We start from the raw sequence: 25117 nt of genomic DNA, 5'->3' as shown, positions 1-25117 counted from the left end.
TTCATAGTTTTCCTGCTTCCTCCAAACCACTCGCCCCAAATCATTTCGAACACATCAGCCCGACTAACCTTTTAAAGTAAGTTATATCCTGTCAATGACACCCTCCCCCCACTCCTGAAAACACCTTCTATGGCTCCCTAGTCCCCTCATCAGGAAGTCCTGCCCCCTCCCTTGCATTTTTCTGCCCTCAGCAGCCTCTGCCCTCCCCTCCAGCCGCACCTCCCCCTCCGCACTTTTGAATGAGCTCGCCCTGCTTGCTGGGCACCCTCCTTTACCTTGCTCCAGCCACCTGATTTAGGACAGTGGTCTCCACCAGTCCGTGCCTTCTCAGCATTACCTCCCACCTGGTCCCTTCAGAGGCCACCCAACGTCCTTAGCGCCTGTGTGGTCTCCACCTGCCCCAGGCATTGAAGGTCCAGACAGGCAGGATTTGGGCCTGAACTTGTTCACTGTTTCATCCCTGGTCCCTAGAACCATGCCTGGCCTGTGGCCAGCATACATGAGATACACGTGGACCTCTGAATGAATGGATGATGGGGTGGTGTAATCAACTTGGACGGCTCATGTAGAGGAACTGCAGGGCCATGCCTGGCACTCGGCAGGCATCGAGGAAGGCTCCATGCGGCTGGCACTCACCTCCCAGGAGCCTGTAGGCCACACTGACGTTGGGGCAGAGGAACTGCACGGGCAGCAGGCAGAACTGGTGGAAGGTGCCAGGGGGCCTGTTCTCCCGGATGCGGAAGGACAGGCCTGACTCAGGGAAGCAGAGCTCCCGGGGCTTGAGGGCGCCACAAGCCGGGAAGGAGGCATTGATGATGGAGAAGTACACTCGGGCACAGCCTGGCCACTGGCACTCGCCCTCACGTAGGGATGTGGGTGACAGGAAGACCCGCAGGTAGATGGTAAGCAGCGGGAAGCCGCCCTCTGCAGAGACAAGTCAGGCCCCGCCAGGGTGTCAGCCACACCTGCCCAGCTGGGATCTGAATGGGGAGAGGGCAGGAGCTCCGGGCTGGTGCAAAGCCTAGTCCTCACCAAGGCTAGCGGGGCTCTGCTGGGAACCCCGCCCTGCCCCCTACCTCCTGCTTGCCCCCTACGGCCCTGGACTTGGGATCTGGCAGCCTCAGGGCCCTATGGCTCTGCTCCCTCATCCTGGGGGGTGCCTCACAGGTCCATCTCTCTGATTATTCCAAATCTCAGTTCAAATACCCTTCCTCAGAGAGGTGCGCTGAACCCTGGGTCTAAGATGGAGTGCTTCCCCAAGGCAGGCTCTTGGCACCTCAGGTGACCTCCCTTCCCTCCCTCACCCACTACCCCAACCACTTTCTTTCTTTTCTCACTTTTAAAAACACTACAGGGGTGGAATTGGGTGGGAGGGGGGAGAGAGGTTCAAGAGGGAGGGGACATATGTATACCTATGGCTGATTCATTGTGATGTATGGCAGAAGCCAACACAATACTGTAATTATCCCTCAATTAAAAATAAATAAAACACTTATTCTATTCTATTTTTGCCAGTGTTGCTGCTTGTGGGATCTTAGTTCCCTGACCAGGGACTGAACCCAAGACCTCAACAATGAAAGCTCAGAGTCCTAACCACGGGACCCCCAGGGAATTCCATGCCACCCCTGCAGAGACACAGACTTCCCCAGCACCTAGAGAGGGGATTTCTGGCAAATTCCATCATGGAGGCACCATAGCAACCCCCGTCCAACCCATCTGGATCTCAGCTGGGGCGGGGGCTCTTCCTGGGCCTTCTATCTTAGCTCTAGGTAAGTGTCCCCCCGCTACATCTACTCCTCCCATATTCATCAGTTCTCTGCTTCTTACTAGCCTGTCCTCTGTTGCTCCAGTCCCCTGCTGTGGTTAATAATTCTCCATATAAACTTTCTCTGTTCTAATTACTGTGATTTCTCTCCTGACTAGAGCTGGCAGGTGCATGAGGCTGCTCTCCAATCACGAACAGAACAGGCCTCCTATGAAACTCAGACCCTTGGCAAATTTCACTCTGGCAGTACTGTTCACAGCAGAGTGTCTGCCTCTCAGCACTCACAGGAGCTCAGAGCTGGCGTGAGGGCCCAGGGAGGCCATGTCTATAGAGCAAGAGGTGGGGTTGTGATCACCATTTGGTGCCACAAGGCAGAACTCTGCTCCACAAACAACCTCCTCCCAGTACCAGGGTCACACATGGCCTTCACTCCAGCTTGGACCCCTGCTCTGAGAAGCCGTCCAGGCCTTCCTCCTGCTCCACTTTCCTCCCCGGCACCAGGCCCCAGTCCTCACCAGGTGCCAAGAGCAGCCTGCTGCTGATGGTAAGGTGGGCTTTCTGTGCAAACAGCTGCTTCTCCACCAAGTTCCAGATCATCCACTAAATCAAGATCTTGGGATGTCTCTAGCCTTTCTTAACTCTTCTCTCACAACCCCACATCTCTGTTAATCCAACTGGAAGACATTTGGAGCCAGCATGGAGAGAGCCCCTCAAGTCCTCCACATAAGTTCTCCAAAATCCCAACAGCCTCAGGAGGCCTGAGGGTCATCAGTGGTCCTCAAGCTCATCCTGGCTCCCTCACGGGCTGGACAAAGAGGACAGGCCAGCCCCATCTCACTTGCTCCACTCTTACACAGCAGGAGTCGTAGGAGCTGTGTGATGGGCTCTAAGGAAGGACCAGGTGAGGGCAGGGCGGGGTGGGTAATGAGGCATGTGGGGGTGGGGTCAGGGCCGCCCCCTTACTGCGGATGTTGAGCTTCTCCCAGGAGCTGTGATCCAGGCTCTGGTTAAGGTAGAGAAGCCCCGTGTCCTCCTGGATGCGGACCCAGTCATTCTCGTGCAGCCGCGTGTGGTAGGCGCTGTAGAGGTGCTAGCCCAGGCGGAAGCTGGGCATCTCCTCTGGCACGTCCTGCAGGGCATGGACATAGAGCAGGGGCGTGCCGGCCGGCTGGTCCACGTATAGCTTCTCCCAGTAAGCGTCCCTGGAGAAGTAGAGTCCCAGCGGGGCTGTGGGAGGCAGGGAAACACGTGAGGGAAGGAGGGACTGAGGGACGACCATGGTGCAGAGCCCAGCAGCCCTCCCAGGCAGATCACCTTTCCCAGCGGCCTAACTTCACATTTTAGTAATAGCTTCCTTGTGGGCCAAAAAAGAAAACTTAGGTCTTTCTCATCTGTATTCCTAAGAACATCAACACACAGTTATCTGTATAGCTAAACACTAGCTGCAAATACACTGCTTTAAAACAGAAAAAGGAGGAAGTGAGGAAGCATAAACAGTTGCAATATCATCCTCGATTACCTGAGATAGATAAGCACGTAAACCACTCGGCTTTCACCCAAGCTTCTGAGCAAATCACCTGGAGCCAGAGTTTTGAAGTGTACAAGACGCTGCCAGACAAGCAGAGCAGGCAGGGGTCCCCAAAGATGAACTAGAGCACTTTATAAGTAACAACATTCGTGCATGCTAAGTCACTTCAGTCGTGTCCAACTCTTTGTAACCCTATGCACTATAGCCCTCCAGTCTCCTCTGTCCTTGGAATCCTCCAGACAAGAATACTGGAGTGGGTTGCCATGCCCTCCTCTAAGAGATCTTACCGACTCAAGGATTGAACCTGCATCACTTACACCTCCTGCATTGGCAGGTGGGTTCTTTACCACTAGTTCCACCTGGGAAGCCCCTGTAAGTAACAAAATCTTCATCTAAAGTCAAACATGCTCCTACCATAGTACCGAAAAATTCCACTCCATTTATCTGAGAAAAATGAAAACATATGTCCGTCAAGTGACTTGTTCACAAATGCTGGGGTTATTCACAGAGCCAAGAACTGGGAAGAACCCAGATGTGTTCCAGCAGGTTATCAGATAACAAACCTCAGTCCATCACACCATGGAACCCTATGCAGTTAGGATGGGGCACAAACTATTGATACACACGACAGCCTGGACACATCTCATAGACATCCTGCTAAGTGGAAGAAGCAGCACAAAAGAATCACATGGCACCGTTCCAGACTGATTTTAGGTGACAGAAATCAAACTGGGTACCAGCTGGGGGTAGGGGAGGTAATAGACTGGAAAAGCAGGGGGCATATTCTGGGAAACATACATGTTTCATATCTTGATGGGGTGTGGGTCACACAGGGACATCCATTTGTCAACAACATACAGCCAAGATTTGTGCATTTCAACGTATGTAATTGTGGCCTAAATTTATCACTGAGAGGCTGTGGGTAGAGCTGTAAATGCCATGAGGAAGAGGGATGCTGACCATGGCCACGTTGGGTGAACCAATGGGGCACTCATCCTACTACTCTCTTGACTTGGTGTATGTTCAACATTTTGCATCATAAACAGTTATTTTTAAATAGTAAGAAATTTTAAAAAGATGGATAAATGGGCAGGTGATGCTTTAAAAAAAAACTGAAAACCTGCCAATATTCTCTACAAAGCATAAAAAATACTAACACACAAAGCAAACATGAGAAACATTGTACTTGTGTGTGAGCGATTTCTCTTTTCAATCAATTTGTTTCCACCTACATTCTGCTTCTCTTGCAGCCACCAAGATGAGTGGTTGGTCCACTCCACACCAGTGGAAGATACCCTGGGGCTGCCTGGGTCCTTGAAGACACACTTGTGTGTGGGAAACAATCAAGAGCCAACTAGAGTCAGGTGAGGAGAACTGGTGAAGACCTTTTGGATCCCAAAGTGGTGAAACAGAAGAAAACTGGAAGGTTGCCAGCACTGTGCCAGGCTTCCCAAGGATGACTTCAAAGGCAACCCGGCTGGGAATGCCAACTTGAAGTGTGCATTGATTGGGTCCCACCCACCCAGTGTGGGTGCTGCCCTGCCAAACAGGCTGGACCACGGAGCCAGCAGGAGAGGGAGGGAACAGGAAGAGAAACAGAGGGAGAGAGAGGGAAGGAGGGAAAAGACAAATGGGGCTAAGCACAAAGGTAAGTAAGGCAGAGAGGATGGAGGGGAGAGATGCTCTGGCCAGTAGTCAAAGGCTACTGCACACCCGGCACTAAAGACAGAGATGGAAGGAGGGGGCTGCAGGTACGGAGCTGACTTATTAGACCTTCGGAAAACTGCTCCCTAGGAGTGCTGTCCCTGGAGTGGGACCCAGAATCACTGGGTCTCTGCAGGTGAGGTACTGGGAAGGGCAGCTGAACTCCAAGGAGCTGGCCCTGTGCCCAAGTCAGGCTCTGCGTGTGGCCTTCCTGCCCTGCCACCTCTTGGGGGAAGGGATCCACCCAGAGCATCATGCTGCCTGCCATCCAAGGGGGTGGCAGCTCCAGGAGCCCTAGGAAGAAGTCACTCTGGGGAACTCTGGGGAGGGAGCACTGAGACCTGACTTCCCTTGCCGGGGGTCTCACTGGTAGAGACCACGACAGGAGCCACCCACACATGGCTGGATGCCACCCTCCTGTCCCACAGCCTCCCAACTGGCCACGAGGACATGGACTGCCTCTCAGATACACTCAGAGTGTTCATTTCTTCGGGATTTAGTAGCCAACCCTAGCAGGGATGGCTGGCAGCTCAGAGAACTGTGTCAGCCCCAAATGGCCTCAAGACTGGCCTTGATGCTTCTGTGAAAAGGCAGCCAATGGCACTAGCTCGGAGCAGGCCTTTTGCAAGCTGGGCAGAGTGACAGGCCACAGCTGACAGATCCTCCTGCACAGCTAGGATGCACTCCACTGGCTCACGCTTCCTGAGAAGTACACAGTTCGGGGTCCCAAAGAGGACCCTACAGCACTGCTCATACTGCTCTTGTGACAAAGGCAGGAGGGTCCCTGTGGTGTTTCCTCAGCCAACGAGAGGGAAGGGGCAGCTGCTCCCCACCTGTAGTGCACTGAAGCCCCACTGCACTGCCTGGCAGAGTAATAAACCTGGGTCTGCACTCCTCACAGAAATCAGAAGGGCTCCGAGCCCACGGTGGCCCCCTGTCCTGCCCCAGTAAGGCCGGGTCTGGGAAGGCAGATTCAAAGTGGGGGTCAACACCAGACACAGCCCTGCTGCCCCAAAACAAGTGCCTGATTCATAAGCAGCAGCCCAGCTTCCTTTCCCTCCAACACTCCATGAAGGTTGCAAGTCAAAGAGTCTAGGGGGAGCTCTGGGGTGGGCTGTGGGGGGCTGGGGAAGGAGCGCAGAAGCTGATGCTCACAGCCCTGCGGACAGCAAGAGGAGTGGCTTGCTTTTCCCTCCACTGCCACCTTCTCCAGAGGACCTGGCCCACCGCATTCACCCACCCCGCCTCTCAAAGGTGCAGAGTGGGGTGAGCACGGCCAGGTGGACTCACACAGCACGAGGCCAGGCCCCGTGGCACATGGTGACCCTGCATTTTCTTCGCAGCCCCAGATGGAGCTGCTGATGGGATCACTGCTTTGCAAACAGACACCTGGGCAGGACAGAAAGAAAGTTGTTTGTATGCTCGAGGGCACATGTGCAGCCAGCCAGGGGATTGGGATTTGGAGGGCTGTCTTTCCAGCAGCATAGCCCTCACCGGCCTGCTCAACCCCATGTCACATGGTCCAGAACCCACGGTTACTGTGCCCACCCTCCACCCCCACCCCAAGTCCTGGGCGGTGACCGCAAGTCAGGGACACTGGCCTGCAGTAGAAAGCAGCCCCGGAGGGTGCACCATCTTTCGGGAAGGTTGACTTTCTGGCCACAAAGAGAATGAGAGATTTCCCAGTGGCTTGACAGGGTGGTGACCTGGTGGCAGTCCAGGCTTGTGACACCATGCTGGATGGGAAGGGGGCTCTGTGCTGCCAGCCTCCTTCTCATCCTGGCAGAAAGGTGAGCGCCAACCACTAGCGATCTGAGATGCTGCCTTCAGGGCCCCAACCCCAGAGCTGCAGGAGACTCAGTTGGTGGGGAGGGGGGAAGCCCAGGGTGGGTGTGGGTGGGTCCCCCAGATGGCACACAGCCAAGGGTAGCCTGTGTCTGCCAGCCTGCCTGGCCACCAGCTCTCCTTGGTGTGCCAGAGCTCTCCGTGGAGAAGTGAGGTCTGCATTCTGGTCTCCGGAGTACTGTCAAGGATGGTGTGGGACGCCTGCACCCACATCAGCAGAATATCGCGACTTTTGCCTTCTTATTCTCTCAGGATATAATCCTTGTGGCCTCGGTCAGCTGTGCAAGAACTGGCAGCCCTGGGAGCCACCCATGGGGGGTAGGGCTTGCAGATCGGTCTTCTAAGCGGGGGCGAGATGCTCACTCCACCTACCAGGTAGTGAGGAGCAGATCCAGAATAGGGCTCCTCCCCTGGGGCCCCCTTGAGCACATGTACATTCAATGGTCCAGGGGCTGGGAGGTGCCTTGAGCTCCAGGGAGCCCCCACCTCCGAGCTGGTCCAGTCACCACCACACAGACTTCACGTGCAGGATGAGAGCACTGCCTGCTCTCATCTCCGAGCCAGGTCCTACAGGATCCATGTGGGGCCTGGTCTGTTGCTGCCAAAAGTGATTTGTGGGTTGGGCGATGATTGTGAGCAGAAACAGTCTTAAATGCACTTAAAATGCTTCCCAGGTGGTCCCTACTCAGGGCATGGCCGCCTTAATGCTCCTCCTTGTCACAGACACGTTTAGATGGAAAAACACATGGTCCAAGGTAGGGAACGAGGGTGTGGGTGCAGGGCTGGCCTCAGGGGGGTGTAGCCTGGGGAGACCACAGTTCCCCATACTTGGTTTAATGCTCTCCTGTCATTGTCCTAAAATAATTCATAATTCTAGAACAATCTGCATTCTATGGTGGGCCCTACAGATGATGGGGCCAACCCCAGAGGGTGAAGGAGAAGAGCCCGGAAAGGGCCATCAGAGGTGTCCAGTTTCCTGGGGCTGTGCAGCCTCTGTAAAGTTCTAGCCTCCTCTGGGCCTCACTTTCTCTGACTGTGAACAAGAGAAGGGCAGGCTGGGGAGAGGAGGAGCTGGTATAGGCCTCACCTTTGCACAGGTACACGCGGTATGAAGTTCACACTTCCGATTTATAATCACTGGGCAAACCTCTTCACTGCCCCATTAAATAGGTAAGAACACGGAGGCTGGGAGGTGAGAAGACTTCCCATGGTCAAAGAGCTGGAGGGTGGGCATCTTGGGGTTTGGACGATGACTAACAAAGCGGCGATGGGACTCAGGAGCAAGGCAGATGCTGGCCCCACCAGGAAGCCCCAGGCCTTGCCAGCTGACCACCCCTCCCTGCTGGCACCGTTTTGCCAGGAAGGGCTTTTTGACCAACCTCTGATGAGAGTCTCCCCTGGAACTTGGGGCAGGTCGACACAGCAGGACTTGTAAAACCTGCCCCACCCACACCTTCCACCCCGAATGCTGCTGGGTGACAGGGTCCTCCCCCAACACCTAGTCCCACGTTTCTGCCTCGACAGATGTTGCCAGCACCACGTGGGGTTCTGGCCCCTCAAGTTGCCCTGGCATCACACCAGAGGGTGAGGAGCTGGGCTTTGCTCTCACAGGAGTGGGGATGGGTCCCACACTGCTCATGACATACCTGCCAAAGGTCCTGGCTGCTGCTCGCATTTGCAGAGACCCCAGGCCCCCTTCATGGCATGTGTGTGTATATGCATGAATGTGTATGCACAGGTATGCAGCAGATGGAAACAGAGACAGGCATGTGGGCCCAAGGCCCCATATGCTCCCACCCTGCCCCACCCCTGCAGGAGAAGATGTGCAACTAACACTCAGTGGGGACAGCGGGCTGTCCTGTTCCAAGGAGGGCCTCCTCCAGCATCTTTACAAGCAGAGCCACCAGGCATGGATGGTCTCATTCGGCACACGCAGTCACCAGCCTTTTTGTATCCTGGAAAGGCAGTCTTCAATGCTCCACACCTGGCTGGATGTGTCATTTACTCACATTTGTATGCAGAGAGAAGCAGGCCCAAGTCTCTACTTCACTTTCACTCATTCAACTGTCCACAAGCTCAGCCCTGTGTGAACACTCACACATGAACACTGGTCATACTCGTACACATTCTCAGACCCACACAGAAGCTGTGAGTGCCCTCCTGTGTGGTGGAGAACCACGCAGGTGGACGAGGGTTTCTGGTTGTCATCCCTCACTTCTGCAGCACATTGTGGGGACATCCTGCATGCTCTGCCTCAGTCCATGCCAAATGCACGCAGCCCCTTGGCGCCAATGTAGCCCACGCCCTTGCCCCGCGATCACCTCCCATAGCCCCCAGATGCACCCATCACCAGCCTTTGTGCACCAGCCTCAGCTCCCCCGTGTACTGGAGGGTCACCTCCCGCTGGCCCCCGAGGCTGCAGACCAGTCCTGGCCCCTGCAACCCAGCCAACTTCTCAATATGCAGTGAGCTGTGACCCCACTCTGGGGAGGGAGCCCCTTCCCCAAGCTCCTGCCCTCTGCCTCAGGGTGGCCCACAGCTCTCTTACACTCATCACTGCCGATCAACTCTTATGTTAACCTCCTCTGGTCCAGTCGCTGTGTGGGTGTCTCTGGATTGGACCCAGACTGATACACACATCTCTCTTACACTTAGCATGTCACATGCACATTCTCTCACACTGTTGCAGACCCACCCCCACCTCCCCCATCTTCTTGCTCATTTAGTGAGACATACCGAGCCTACCCAGTCCTAACTGCAGGCTCACCTCACCAGTGCCCCCTGGTCAGCCCTGGCCATGAGAGGCCATGCACAACTCCCCTGAGGTTCCTTTGACCTCCTTGCTACCCTCGACCGAGGATGTGCTGCCAGTCTGACCATACCAACCCAGATCCAGGCAGGTGCTTCCTAACTGGGCACCCTTGACTAGAGTGAGTGGCAGTCACCGTGGTCATCCCACACAAGGCCCCAGACAACCAATGTCCTAGGACTGCAATGTAAAAGCCAGAATTTGGGGCTCTCAAGAAAAAAACACATGGCAAGATGGTCTGATCTAAGAACTGAGTGGGGTGACAATAGTGCCCACATGTGTGTGCAAGGCAGTACCTTCCCGCAGAATCCACTCACCGGGCAGCCCTGCTCCTGCCTGTGACGAGCACCAGATCCTGCAGATGACAGCTTTATTATGGCCCAGCACAATCTCCTTAACAGACGGTGGTTTCCTAATGCCATCACTTCTGCAGGAACAGGAAGCAGACCTCATGGACTCCTCCCCAGGGACTGCCCCTCTCCCTGAGGGCCAGCTGTCCCTGTGGAGGGTCCCCCTAGCCCCACCGCCCAGACAGCAACTTTTGGCACCATTATCCTCTCCTCGTCCACCCCATGCCCCTCCTCTCATATCCTGTTCACATTTTCTCTTTATTCTAGTTGAATATTTGACATGTACAAGCAGTATATTTTGCAGAACATTTATGTCAAAATAGTGTTCTGCAACAAACACTCATGAACCTGTGGCCAACTTAACTGGACGTTTAGCAACAGTGCTGCCCCTCCCACACGCCCCTTCCACCTCATACACTCACAGAAACATGAATCTGGGTCTTTGTTTCCCTTGCCCCTCTTTTTAAAACACTTTTACCTTATTCTTGAAAGGCACTTCTGCTGGGCAGAGAATTCTGTGTGTGTGAGTGTTCAGTCATGTCCAACTCTTTTGTGACCCCATGGACTGTAGCCTGCCAGGCTCCTCTGTCCATGGAATTTTCCAGGCAAGAATATCTGGAGGGAGTTGCCATTTTCTCCTCCAGGGGATTTTCCCGACCCAGGGATTGAATCTGCATCTCCTGCATTGGCAAGCAGACCCTTTATCAACTGTGCCAACTGGGAAGCCCACTTGGGAAGCCCTGAGACTTCTACAGGACAGTTATTCTGTCCTTCAAAAGCGTGATTCTGCTGTCCTGCTTCTGAGAGGTCTGTACTCAATTCTGATGATTCCCTTCTTGGTTCTCTCTTCTCTCTGGTTGCTTCAGGACCTCCTGTGTTTGGTGCTTTCCTATTTCATTCTGATGAGCCAGCCTGCTCACCCCCATGTGGGTTTCCTCCGTCTCAGCTTATCTTCTAGGTGTTCTCTCCAGAGCATCCTTAAGCAAATGGCAGCCAGTCCCACAGCTCGAATGGCTGCCTCTGGGCCAAGGAATGCCACGTTCACCAGCCCTGACCTCCACCCAAGTACCAGAGACATCCGTACCAACTCGCTCCATCCTCTCCCTCATCTCAGTTCAGCTTAGAGGACCACCTAGCCTCCCTGAGCCCACTCTTTTTTTTTTTTTTTGGCTGTACTGGATCTTAGTTGTGGCATGCAAGATTTAAGTTCCTGGACCAGGACTGAAGCCAGGCCCCCTGCTTTGGGAGCACAGAGTCTTAGTCACTGGACCACCAGGGAAGTCCCTCCTTGAGACCACTCTTGACCCCATAGGCCACTTGCCCCAGAGCAGCCAGGGTCAGTCAGATCATGTCACAATCTGTCTGAAACAACAAACTAGTGAGTGAAACAACAAAGGAATCCAGGAAGGAACAAACTAATACATAAATGGTTTTAAGCACAGAGTGGCGGGGGGAAGGTGGGCGGGAGGTTAACAGCTGGGCACATTTGGAAAACAGTGAGACTTTGGGATAGGAGAGGGGGCAGGGTATCAGAGAGATGGGTGATATCACCTTGGTCAAGACCCCCTGGCTTGGTCTGACAGGCACAGGGAGCCACAGGTGGGTGGCCAGTGGCAGGATGAGTGCAATGGAGCCTCACGGATGCCCCTCCCCACCCCATGAGGCTCACGTGGGGCACACAGCACTCTCTAGTGCACGACCTGCCTGGGTGAGGCCAGAGTTGGCATTGAGCAAAGAAACCCTGAGGACACCTAAGAACAAAATCACTGACCACGGCTCAGGAAATGATGGCCTGGTAACTGAGGAACACTGCCAACTGGGAGACATTAGGCAGAATGACATACACATGCACACACACACATGTGCACTCTCAGGCAGGGTCACCCTGTAGGATGCTCCACACACCCCACGATCTCCATTTTTTGTCCCAGATGGAGGCTGGTTTTGCAAGGGATTGTAATGTAATTTTGGCTTTTTAGGAAAAAAGCACAGGTCAGGAGAACCAGTGCCTATGAGCGCAGAGAGGGCCCTGCAGGCCAGCCCCACTTTGGCCATAAATGGGGCTGATGGTATGCTCAGTACCTCCTGTGTGTGGCCATAAAACCATCACCACCATCACCACCATTACCCAACCACAATCACCACCCCCAGCTACACCATTACCACTACCATGATCACCACTCTCCCCACAAGCACCATCACCTTCACCCCCCTCACCTACACAGCATCACCACCACCATCACTAACTTCACCTGAACTCCAGCCCCCCACTATATTATCATCCCCACACCCTAACCACTACTGACACCATCACCACCCTCCCCACAACCATCACCTCACACCTTCACCCACCAGCTTCACCACTACTGCTGACCATGCCTACACCATCACCACCCACCATCACTCCACCCTCCAACCATCGCCACCATCATCACTCTGCTAGGCATCCAGAGGCTTCCAAATGAAGCAGCTTTGCCAGGTTTGACCCACATAAGATGTGGGAAGAAAGCTGGACTGGAAAGACCCACAAAGCCAGCCCGGGCCTGTCCTGTTCACTGCTGCATTCCCAGAACCTTGCCTGATGCCTGGCACAGAGCAGGCGAGAAGGGAAGGCCTGGGTGGCCCTTTGAGAGCCAGCCACCTCTGTTCACGGGTCCTGGGCTCAGCTTAGATGTCACAAGCCAGTGCCTCCTTGCAGGGAATATGACAGCTTGCCCCAGTCCTCATGCTGGGAACTGAAGCCTCTCTACAAAATCATCAAGAAAACTCTGGCCTGTGCAGGTGTACCCAAAGCTGAACAGCTAAGTGCATACATGGGTGGTGAATACAAGCCAGGGCTAGCTACTTTACTTGGTGCCCAGTGAGGACACTAATCACCATGAGAGCAGCCTCAATTCCAGTCTTAAATTCCCTCTTCCCAAATGCTGCCAGCAGCCCTCAGTGGACAGCCTGTGTGCCACTGTGGCCACAAGGCTGAGTGGCCTTCCTGGCCCGGACTGGGCACACAACAAAGGCCAGCTGGCACAAAGGCCTGGCACACAAGGAGGAGTGAGCAGCCACCCTGGCACACCCTGGATGCCTGGGGCTCTCCACGCTCCTGAGGATTCTGTCTAGTGCAGAGCCCAGGCACCTGCCTGCCTGTCTGGTCAGGGACTTCACACATAGCCCAGCTCTGCAGGCTTTCCCTCCATCATCCCTTCAGACTGAGCCTCATCGTGTGGTCCACGGTGGGCAGGGCAGGCGATCACATGCAGGGGTACTGTGTCTCCCCACACACCTGTCTGCGTGGGCCCTGCCTGGACAGGGTGGCTGGTGGCCTGGAGAGAGGAGGAGAAACCCGAGGACCAGGCCTTGCCTCAGAGGCACCACAGACCTGTACGTACAGGTACATTCCTCCACACGTGAAAAGCTCTGACTTGCCCACCTTACCCGAGCTCTTACTGTAGACCTCAGTCTCCCCGTCTGTTTCCCAATTCTGAGGAAGAGAATTCACTTCTTGCTCTCAGAATGGAACTGCAACCAGGCCTAGGTCTCCTGACAACCCCCTCCTCTGCCATGCCATCTACGTAGTCCTCTGCTGATGGGCAGGAAGGGGTCAGGGTGTGGCTGAAGTTTGGGGTAGTGAGGTGTGCAGACGAGATCTGCAGCCCAGCTGCATGGAGCCAGCAGCCCAAATTCCTCCCTTGTGCCCAGGCCCCAACCTTCTGTTCCCAGAGGCCTGAGGGCCAGGCTGCACCTAGCAGGCACCCGTGGCCACCACCCACATCCCCAACCACCCGGACCAGCTGCAACAGCTTCGCTCAGATGATGGACACTCATGCCCAAATGTGATTTCCCAGCTGCCACTGAGTTACTCACCAGCCTCACTAGCAGTTCCTTCCAGCTTCTATGCAAAGGAAACTGCGAATTAGGTTACAATTAATTTCTTTACCCAGGGCAAAGCCTGACTGGAAAAAGACTGGCCACCCAAGTGGCCTGATGATGACTGTTCTGCAGGTCACCAGGCTCCCTTGGCTCTGGGGTTCCTGTGCTTTGTAACCCCAGCCAACGGCAGGTGTATCAGCCCCGGCCTGGTCAGGTCAGCCCTGGCGACTGGCCAGGACATCCCAGGCTTTGACTCTGCTGCTGCTGCCCAGCAACTGTCCCCCTCTCACCCAGCAGGGCACTATGACTCAGATCTCAACAAATGTGTCACCTCATTGGACCTCCTTGAACAGCCATGGTCCTGCCCCTTTCTGCCCCTCCCCCCAGCACCGGTCTCGCCCAGCCCAGGTTTACCATTAACCAGCAAGGGCTTCCCCGAAGGTTCATCAGGTAAAGAATCTGCCTGCGATGCAGGAGACACAGGTTCGATCCTTGGCTCGGGAAGATCCCCTGGAGGAGGAAATGGCAACCTACTCCAGTATTCTTGCCTGGAGAATCCCATGGACAGAGGAGTCTGATGGGCTACAGTCTATGGCGTTGCAAAGAGTTGGATTTAACTCAGCAAGAGTGAGACTTCTTTATTGGGTTGGCCAAAAAGGTCGTTTGAGTTTTTAATGCATGATATTACAGAAAAACCCAAACGAACTTTTTGGCAAGCCAATGCATTCTTCCCGAGAGGCTCTATTCCAAATGCTTCACGTGCATCACCCTACTAATGGACACGACAACTGCCAGAGGTAAGGACAACTTCTGGTTCCTGTCTTAGAGCAAGGAAACCAAGGCAGAGAGAGGCTACCTTGCCCAAGGCTGTACAGAGTGAGTGAGCCAGGACTTAAGGGTTCTACTCTTAGGTATACATGGCCACCAGGCTCCTCTGCTCGGTGACGGCTGTGCACACACATGTGGAAAAGCCAGGGCACCATGACCTGGGACTCCAGGCCACCCATCCACCTGCTTGCTGACCAGGTGGAAAATGCAACCTAAATAATCCTCCATAGTCTTCTTCAGTCTCCTCAAAAATGCAGGTGCCCTTAAAAGTCTCCTCGTGGAAATTTGCTCTTTCATATCTCAGTGAAACAGAGCAAAGGCCCAGGAAGGCATGAACAGGGGGGAGTTTGCTCGGCCAGCGCTGTCCAACAGGGACAGACATGGTCAAGGCTGCTGAGTGTGCAGGTACCTGGGGATGCTGGGGGCCTGATGTGCCCATGCCCCCTGGACACAGGACTGAGCCTTGAGGGGTCCTTTTCTTTGCTGCTGTTAGATCCTACTATTCGATACCTGGGTTGGGAAGATCCCCTGGAGGAGGAAATGGCAACCCACGCCAGTATTCTTGCCTGGAGAATCCCATGGACAGAGGAGCCTGGAGGGCTAGAGTCCATGTGGTTGCAAAGAGTAGGATACAACTGAGCATGTGTGCGTGCACACGTGCACATGCATGCACGTACACACACACATTTCACCTTCAGAAGTGAGTCTAGATACAAAGGAGAGATTTCAGTGTGACTCGTGAAAGCAGAGAGACAAGTGCAGAGCCAGGCCCAGGCCACGCTCCTTCTCTGTCTTCCTGCATGGCCCACTCAGTGCTCAGCCTCTCTGCGTCTGTTCCCAGCTGTGAACAGGGACAGGGACCCTCCCTGGAAGGGCTGCTGGGACCAAGCACCTACTGGTGGGAGCCAGAGCCACTTCTCCTCTTTTCTCCCTCTCTTTTTTTTTTTTTTTTTTGCAAAGAACTTGTGGTTTATTAAAGACAACTTGTCGTCAGCAGCATTTATTCAACGAACAAAACAAATGAAAAAATAAAAGCAGACTAACATTCTGACCCTTAGAGTGAGACTAACTGAATTCATTCAGCCCAGTGTCCAGAGTCCTAGGGGCAGCTTCCCAAGGAGGAAGCCTTGGAGTCTCGGGGTCTCTTGGCACCTCCCTTGAGAGTCTTGCCGGGGGGTGGGGGCATGGAAATTGCCAAGGGTAATTCTTCCCTTTGGAGGAGTTCAGTCTAACTTGGGTATGGTCCCTGTGCTCTTTTGACCTTCATCACAAAGTCAAGGAGAGGACACTGGACCCAGGTCTGCCACTGAGGCAAATCAGATGCAGTGATGCAGGATGGTCCCAGGAAAGAGGAGGGCAGAGGGACAGGCGAGAGGGAATGCACTGGGGTCCTGGTCAGTGTCTGCTGGGTCACAGGCTGCGGCCCCAGCCTCGGGCTGTGAAGGGATCACGCAGGGGCTGACCACCAGCAGACGAGTTCTGGTACAAGGGTGACCCAGGCTGCTGGGAGGATGTGTGTTTCTGCCTCATACTGGTGTGGTGTCTTTACACACTAGTTCTCCCTTACACTCAGTTCTACCACAGAGCTCAGAGCTCCCCCAGCCAGGACCTTCTGGAAAACCAAGAAGGTCCCAGAAGGCAGGGAGAGAGGATGCTGACTGACTCTGGAAGGTCAGGAAGACCATGTCTCCAACCTGCTTCCTCCTTTCCAGCCTTACCCTTCATTTCCAAACCAAGCACTTGCCAACCCGCAATAAATAACCAGGAGTCCGAATAAAGAGCAAAAATCTCCCAGATACTGTGTGGGAAGAGGAAGAAAAAGGGAAGCATACAAAGTCCCAGAAGCATCCACAGGACAGCCTGGCAAGGAGCCGCCTCCTCCCTGACTCCTGAATGAGACCTCCTTGGGCCCACAAAGGCTTCCTGATAACCCCCTAGTCAAGATCTTCCCACCCTGAGCAGGTGGGAACACCTGGTGGAAATTTGATAAAGCAAAGTAAACTCAACAACAAAAGAAGGTCCACCCAATTGAAACAGGGGCAAAATAGTTGCTTCCCCAAAAAAGATACAAATGGCCAAGAAGGAAGTAAAAAGACTCTCAGCATCACTGATAATTAAGAAAAAGCAAATCAAAACCATAGGTGAGGACACTGCTTGTATCCAAGAAAATTGATACAATTTAAAAATATAAACAGAAACTAACATGTGTTGGTGAGGATGTGGTAAAACTAGAACTCTCACACACAGCTGGTAAAATTGTAAAATGTTTCAGTTGTTATCAGAAAATAGCTTGGCAGTTCCTCAGAAAAGAGCTTGGCAGTTCCTCAGAAAAGTTGAAATTATCACATGACCCAGCAATTCTACTCCAAAATAAACACCTAAGAGAACTGAAAACAGGGATTCAAACAGATACTCACACAAAAATATCCACAGCAGCATTATTCACAAAAGTCAAAAGATGTAAACAACCCAAATGTCCACCAAGAGATGAATGAATAAATAAATGTGATACATGTTGCATTGGCCCTAAAGTTCATAAACCCAAACAAACTTCCTGGCCAACCCAATACATGCAATGTAATATTACTCACCCTTAAAAAGGAATGAAATACCAATACATGCTACAACACGGATATACCTCCAACCAAGTAAAAGGAGCCTGATACAAATGAAAGGTCAATTTATTTTAAATATCCAAAATAGACAAGCCCATAGAGACAGGTGCAGAGTGGCAGTTACCAGGGGCTAGTGTGGGGGGACTAGGCGCACTGCCTAATGGGTATGGGGTTTTCTTTGGGGGGTTAACAATAATGTTCTGGAACTACACAGGGGTGATGAATATGCAATGCTGTGAATGTACTAAATCCCACTCAACTGTTCACTCTAATTTTGTTATGTGAATTTCATACCTCAAAAGAAGTGAATTTTAATTGTTTACCACCCTGTTCTTCCCCCCCATCTCCGCAGGAGAGACCACCCTGGAAGAGGCAGGGGCACAAGTCCAGAGCGGACCCCAGGAGCCTGCACAGGTGCCCCAGTGTGCATCCCACCAAACCACCATGCTCTCCTCTGCACACTGGCTTCTCTTGCAGAGAAAAGGACCCTGTGATGTGATTCCAGCCTGTGGAAATGGGCAAAGAGCCCAGGGCCCTAGAAACCCGACTCCTCAGAGCTCTGGGCCCCTCTTGTGCACACAGTCAGGTGTGGAGTGGCTGCCAAGGGCAGGGGGCGGGGAGCAGGAGACAAATGAACAGTGTTGAGACGTTGAGACTGGGGGTTTCTGTCACCCCCAAGTTCATAGTCTTTCCTGCTCACATAGGTACAGGGGATAGGTGGCTGCAGAAGAAGATTCAAGAGGGTCCCAGCGGAAACTTCTCAAGGCTCTGTGGAGTCACATGTGTGATCTCCTGTAAAGATCCCCTGCAGGTGCCAATCTGATGAGGAGGCTCAACCCAGTGGCAAAGCATGTGCTCACAGCACAGAGTACACGGTCACCTTGCACCCATGTCATGGCCAAGAGGTGGCGGAATGGAGTGCTGATTCCATCCTTTCTCCTTCCCAGAAAGAAAAAAAAAGAGCATCAGATGCACCATGGGCAATGCTGGAAAGGCAGGATAGGGGAGGAGGGAAGGAGAAAGCACACTCTGAACCAGCCCCCCAGCTTCTGGGTCTTTCCCTGTTTCACCGTATCTGTGTCTTTGACTGTTTCAGGGGTAGAAAAACTTGAGAAAGAAACTCCATAAACTCTTTCCCTCCACTCGGACTCCCACCACCACGCTGTGCACCCCAGATCGCCCCCCACCCCCACACCTGTCTCACTCTCAGGTTCTGGCACACAGAACATATATCTTCCCAAGCATTTTCCAGGCTGTTAGTTAAAGCTTAGGAACTTATAGTTTTTCTTTTCCTTTTTTTTTTTTTTTTGTTAATTAAAGCTTAGGAACTTACATGGTTTCTTTCCCCCTTTTGCTAAGACTAAGAACCACTGGAGTTTTCTGGCAATCCCATAGGCAGGAATGGGGGACTAGAACCAGTTCTGATGTCCATTATCTCACCAGAGAGGTTCTGACTGTTTCAGAAGCCAAATTGTTTCTTCAATCACAGGGCAGTCAGAGCTGGTAATCAGGGCACAGCTTGGAGCTCTGCCTCCCTCTCCCGGCCACCCTGCCCCTTAGATACTTCTCTGGAGCCCAGGGCCCTGTGGAACCCAGACAGTAGCTCCCAGGTCAGAAGAGTGAAGGCTTAAGATGGGGATAAAGTAAAGTCCCAGTACCTGAATCTGGGGGCAGTGGGCTGGGGCCCCCAGGACGTGGGTCTGCAGGGGCAGGGGTGTCTTCCCTGAGTGGGTCCCAGAACTGATCCCTGCCTGCCACAGAGGCCCCCAGTCCCACTAGGTATCCTTGATGTCATGGAGAGCCTGCATCGGCCGGACCAACAGGTGGGCACACACCTGTCCAGGTGCACAGGTGACCTTTCTACAGTGGTGCCTTGGCTGCTATACTCTGTGGAGCCGCTCACCAGGCAAAAGCAAACAGAGGTGTTTGCTCAGGGCTGGCCACCTGCTCTCCTTGAGGGCCCAGGTGGTGCCTGATCTGCCTTCCCCAAGCTCCTGCTGGCGTCATCACACCCACAACCACGCTTTCTAGGGGGTATCAGTTCTACCTCCCTGCTCTCTCTCGCCCCACCCTACCTTGCCCAGGGTCTTGCAGTGGACAGCTGATAGGGCCACTGGCTTTCAGGCTCCAGCCTCAGGGACAGGTGCCAGGGGCTCCCACAATTACCCAGCTGTGAGGCCAGAGCTTGATGGAAGCCCAGGTCTCGTCTGGTCCAGAGCTTGGGAAGGCAGATGGTGGGAGGATTGGGAGGTGAAGCCAGGCAGGAAGTGGGCCCCGTCCACAGGGGCTCCCAGGGCTTCAGCCCAAAGAGGACAATACCCTCAGGTCCTCTCAGGTATGGCGGAGCTCTGTCTTGGGAGCCACAGCCTCCCTTGAGCATGGGAACACGGGGGTCAGGGAGGGGGACCTGCGCTGCCAGTCCGCTGCTCTGGGGTAGGGAGGGAAAGCCATGTGGGCTCTGGAGGCCTGAGTCTTCATACCCCTTCAAGCCCCTCTGAGACTACCCAGGTCATGGCCCTGGGTGATCTCTCTGAGTCACACCAACCCCCCAGTCTTCCAGGAGCTGAAGCATGCCCACCCATAAAGCATAGCACTCTGCCCTTGAAGACCCAGGGGAAGCAAGTGAGAAGGCAGGAGGGAGGGAGGGAGGGGGATGTCCTCCACCGCCTTCACACCCTGTGGCCCAAGCCCAGAAGGGCCCCTTTCCTGCCTGGCAGCCCACCATCCCTGCTTCCACCCGGCCCCACAGCCTGCCTTCTGCCATGCACTTCCATTTGATATCACACAAACACATTTGAGATAAATGACAGCTTGGCGCTTCCTTTACTGCCCATTTCTCCTACATGGAGATAGCTCTGAGGTCAAAGTCACCTTCTGCATTCTCCCCGGGTGCACCCCTAGTCCTGGAGAAGCTGCCTGGGTGGCAGGTGGTCCCTCGGAGCGTGTATGTGGGCTGCTCACCAGTACTGTTATTGTTACTATTAAGTCACTCTCTCAGAAAAACAATTGCAGAAACCAGGAGGAAGAAGAGAAAGAAATGAAGAGGAGAAGATGAGGGACTGGAGCCTGAACACAACCCCCACAGGAGGAAGTGTCCTCCCCCACATCCACAGGAAGGGGGTGGGTCTCCAGAGTGGAGACTAGCCACTTCTTCAGGATAGAAGGAAGCAATACCGCTGTTGGGGGGCACTTCTCCAGCTCTGCCTCTTTCCTGGGGAGCCCAGTGGGCACTTTCTTCTCCCAGAATGTCCTGGAGTCCAGGTAAGGAGACACAGTCATACCCATGTGCCCTGAAGCCCAGCCCCTGCCCTCCCCCACTCCTCAGCACAGTGGCTTCTGTCAGGTTCTAGGTCCCCAGGCAGAGGCGGGTACAAGGGTCACACTCTCAGCCTACACCACTAGCACGCTCCCTCCCCTGGGGCCAGTTATGACAGGATCCCACCTGGAGGCAGTTCCTGGACCTGTAGGACTCCCAGACATCAGCTACAGTAGCAGTCCCATCTGAGAATCAGCCAGAGTCCTGCGGGCTCCTGACTCAGGTGTTGGGGAGCATGGCAGCACACTTCCATCCCAGACCCAGGCCAGGCTGTCCCTCGGGCCCCTGGAGCACCCCACCAGAGGGTGACCAGTGGGTGAGCAGACTCAGGGCCACCTTCCCCACACCCATCCCCGGACTCCTCCTGAGCCCTGTTGCAGGTCCCCACCACCGCTGGCCCAGAGGAGGGGCTTGCTGAAAACCAGAGGACCAGGGCCACAGAGTCATGAAGTCCTCTTCACGGGCTCAGGTACACGGGCTGTGGGAGCCTCAGTTTTCTTACCTATGAAATGGGAATACAAGGCCACATCCCTCAGGGTTTCAGGAGGATACAGTGAGTAGCAGACAGGCGGTGCTGAGCACAGGATCAGCATGCTGTGGGCCCCCTGGGGTGGCTGTTGCTGGCATCACCTTATCCAGTTAAGACCAATAGGCAGAGGGCACCTCTTTTGGGTCACAGGGGGAGAAGCCCTCAGGCAAGGCAGCAGTTTCCTGCCCCCCCCCACTTCCGCTTGGCACCCCATACTTCAGGTTAACAGATCCCATAATTTTTCATTTGTTTTCTCCTCCCCTGGCTAAAAGGCCATTAGCACCCCATTAGGTAAAAGAATCCCATTTTCTTCACACCACCAAGGAAACAGTGATTTACTTAGCCATCCTTAATGCAATTCTGCAGAATAAAGGCAATTTTGCAATGGTCTCAATAAACTTCCCCATTTGCTCTCTGCTTGCAGACCCTACTCTTAGGAGCCTACCAGCTGACCCAGCCCCTTGCTCCCTCAGAAGGCTGGACTCTGCTAGGGCCCAGGACAGTCAGTGTGGAGCGCAGGCAGCTCTCAGAGGCCAGAAGGGCTTAGGGGGACCCAGGTGAGCCTGATGAAGCACACCACCACTCGTCCCTGGCCAGAGAGGGAAGGGGCAGAAAGAGAAACAAAGAGGTCGGCAGAGCAGTCTTCCTGGCTGAGGGGCTGCGCTGGCACCTGCTGGTCCCAGCAAAAGTGGCACACCCAGGTCCAACTGCAGAGGGGCAGGGCCCACAGCCTGGAGAGCAGGCTGGAAGTCATGGCCAGTACTGGGAGTGAGAGGCCCCAGGGGCGTGCAGGCACAGGGGGCAGGTCTCTCCTTGTGGGCAGAGGTACTGAGCAAAACAGGAACCCAGAAGCCAGGCCAGGAAGATGGGAGGTGCGAGGCCTCATGAGGAAGAGCAGGGAGAAGGTGCTGGGTGAGCAGTCAGCCTGAGACATTCAGGGAGAGCCCTGGAAGCTGGGAATCAGTCTCTTCATCCATGCCACGGGGACATCTGTACCTGCACTGGAGCAGTAAAACGCCACACACTCTTCTGAGAACAACTTCTAGATGGGTCCAGGATGCCCCAGGTGGACAGGCTGTGCCCCCTGAGTGTGAATAGGGAGGAGCAGGTGTCCCTGTGTATACACGCAGGGGTCGCAATGTGTGGGAGTAGCAGGGAGGGGGGCTGGGTTTCCCAGATAAGGGTGTAGTGTGAGGGGCCGAGCATGGGTGTGAGTGTGTCCACAGGCCTCATGATCACATATCCTTGAGAAAGGGCAGTGGTGTCTCGGTGATCACCAAGAGTGAGCATGAGAGTGTGTGAGCATGGATTCAAGAGTGTGTGTGTGTGCCCATGTGTGCCCTCACACAGATACCAGAGTGTGGGTGAGGAGTACTGCCCTACTCTGGGAGTCTGTGTCTGGGATGGCGCCTTTTTCTGAAGGCGTGTGAATTCTTACACAATGAGAGTGTGTACACATGGAGAGGGGCACACACTAGGGGTCTGGTGATGTCCTATGACCTTGGTCTGAGCACCCCTGAGCCCTCTAGCCCATCCCTGCCAGCCCTGAGGCAGTGCTTTCCTTCCCCAACACTGGGGTCCAGGCCACTGCCGCTCCATCTGGTTGCCTCCCTACCCTGCCTCTCATCAGTCATCCAGCACAGAAGAGAGCTTCCGGTCTGGGGGAGGTAGGTCTAGGCCAGCAGGGAGGGCTTTCATCCCCTAGAGACCCAGCCCATACCCCAGGTAAGAGGCACGGCCACTGAAGGGCTGCATCCACAAGGGGCCGCCCTGAGGCCGGGCTACTCCCAGCCTGGGTGAGTCCCGGAGCAGTGGCCCTGGCTCACTTGCGGCAGTCTGGAGCACCACACTGAGAGAGCTCCAGAACTGCCACTCTGAGTAGTGTGCCTGCAGGCCTCTCCAAACGCCCAGCTGTCTCCTCCTGAGTACCGCGGGGCCACCTCTCCACTCTCAGTGTCGTCAATCAGTTTCTTACTCATCCTGTTGGAAGAGTGGGTGGGGCAGGAGACCTGCTTTCCCTGGATTGGAGGGCCTTTCTCCCACCACCCAACTCCTTAAGTCCAGGCTGTGAAAAAGCCACTTGCATTCCTACCAAGTGTCACAGGTCCATGCTAGCAGCCCCGCTCCCAGTCCAGTCCTCCTAGCCTCAGCTGGACACCTTGGCTAAGCACAGGAGAGGCATGGGAAGTCCTCTTCTAGGTTCTGAGGCCACCAAGTCCACCCTGGCTTCGGCCTCTCACCTGATCACCCGCCCATTACTACAAAGTTGCAACGCAGAGTTACAAGAGATCTTCTGAAGGCCTTGTCTGTGTTTACTTCTGCGGAGTCTTCATCCTTCTTCTGTCTGTTTCCGCCTCACAGCACCCTGACCCCAGACTCCCAATGCTTCCCCCATTCTTCCCCGGGGCATGGGAAGGATTTCTCCCCTGCCTTTCCTGTGATGGGCTGGGGGCCCATCCTAGTGTAAGTATCTGACTCTTGAGTTTAGGATCCAGTCATACAAATGAAACCTTGGGCAGGCCTGTGAACCCACCGTCTGTGCAGGACCCAGGGCCAGAAGCAGGGAACCACTCACTGCCTCTTGTATTCCCAAAGGCTGAAGGGAAAGGTGGGGAAGGGTGGTGGGGGCTACTCTCAGAGGGAAATTTAGTACATACATATAAGTATTTAAGAAAAAGAAATCAGGGACAATTTGAGAGAAACTAAAATTCGTGGCCACGGGGGGCAGGGGGTAAGAAGCAGATTCCACAGCCTTGGGGTTCATTCATCTGTTGAGAGTTTTGGAGGTGGGGGCAGTGACCAGCCTCTGCAAAGCCACTTCGAATCCTCCCAGCACTGATGCTGACAACACACAGCCCTACTCCACTCCAGGATGGTAAAAGCGCTTGGTGCATGTTGGCCCCGAACCGTCAAACGGTGCCAAAGGCTGCACCTTCAGGTACCCCTGTGGGGCAGCAACAGGGGACTCTAAAGAAGTGGGTGGGACTGGAGCCAGGGCCGGTGGCGCTGGGCCAGCCTGAGCGGGCCCTCGAGGGCAGCCTCCCTAAAAACCACAGGCTTGGGGGATTTTTAAGAAGTAGGGTGGCAAAAACTCACAAGGAAAAGCAACCGTTTTAAAAAGATCAGATCCCCTCCGCTCTCACCTGAGAGAGGATATCAGAGCTGGAGGAGAAACGCACCGACGTGGAGTGTGACAAGGAAACCAAAATGGAGCAATCGTTTACAGAAACACAACTCCTCCTGCCCCAGTGGCAGGCTTTTTAGGGCTACCTTACCCGTCCTCCCCTACCTGCACCAAAACGCCAACAAGATCCGCTTGGTTCGCCCCGAGACGCTGCTGTGGCCCGAGGCGCAACCAGGCAGGCGAGCGTGGCTGCGACTCGGGCCCTGGGCACAGGCGCCTGGCCCGTGTCCGGCTCCGGCCGAGACCCACCCAGCCTGGGGCCCGAGGCGCGCTGCCCGCCACACCACCCCACTCCCAGTGGAGTCCAAGTGGCCAGTAACTGCCTGGCCCGCTGCCCGCCGTGAACAGAAAGGCATTTTCAAACGCGTCCACTCCACCGCACGGCTCCAACTTCACCCCGGCCGCTGCGGGCACCAGTCCTCGACAGAACTCACCTTCCCCGAGCAGGGGCAGCAGCAGAAGCAGCAACCTCAGCCCCACGGCGCTGGCCGTCGCCTTCGCCATCGCCGATGCACGCTGCGGCTGCGGCGAGAGGGACGCTTCCTTGGGCTGGGGGGCTCAGCAGCGGGGTGCGGCGCTCAGCACCGCCCGTCCTGGAGCGGAGGACGCAGTGAACACTGCGGGCACCGAGCGTCGGGGCGCGGGCTCCAGGGCACTCTCCGCAGCTGTGCTCGGGGCTCGGAGCACATGACTGAGGAGGGGAGGGCGCGGGCTGCGCACGAGGCGAGAGCAGGGGCGGGGCGGGGCAGTGAGGGCGGCGTGGGGGGGGAGCGGAGTGGC

The 25117-nt window shown here is 54.8% G+C and overlaps 1 protein-coding gene across 1 annotated transcript in view; it reads right to left on the bottom strand.

Annotated features, from left to right (window-relative positions):
- The window catches only part of LOC122691327 (proto-oncogene tyrosine-protein kinase receptor Ret-like), a 49218-nt gene extending 24127 nt beyond the window's left edge, over positions 1 to 25091 (bottom strand). The window contains 3 exon segments of the mRNA XM_043897940.1: positions 637 to 924; positions 2729 to 2992; positions 24772 to 25091. Coding sequence (XP_043753875.1) covers positions 637 to 924; positions 2729 to 2992; positions 24772 to 24841 — 622 coding nt within the window. The 5' untranslated portion in view covers positions 24842 to 25091.
- Between the last annotated feature and the right edge of the window lie 26 nt (positions 25092 to 25117).

Source organism: Cervus elaphus, unplaced genomic scaffold, assembly GCF_910594005.1.
Source record: "Cervus elaphus unplaced genomic scaffold, mCerEla1.1, whole genome shotgun sequence".
NCBI lineage: Eukaryota > Metazoa > Chordata > Mammalia > Artiodactyla > Cervidae > Cervus > Cervus elaphus.
This window is presented reverse-complemented; position numbering and strand designations above follow the sequence as displayed.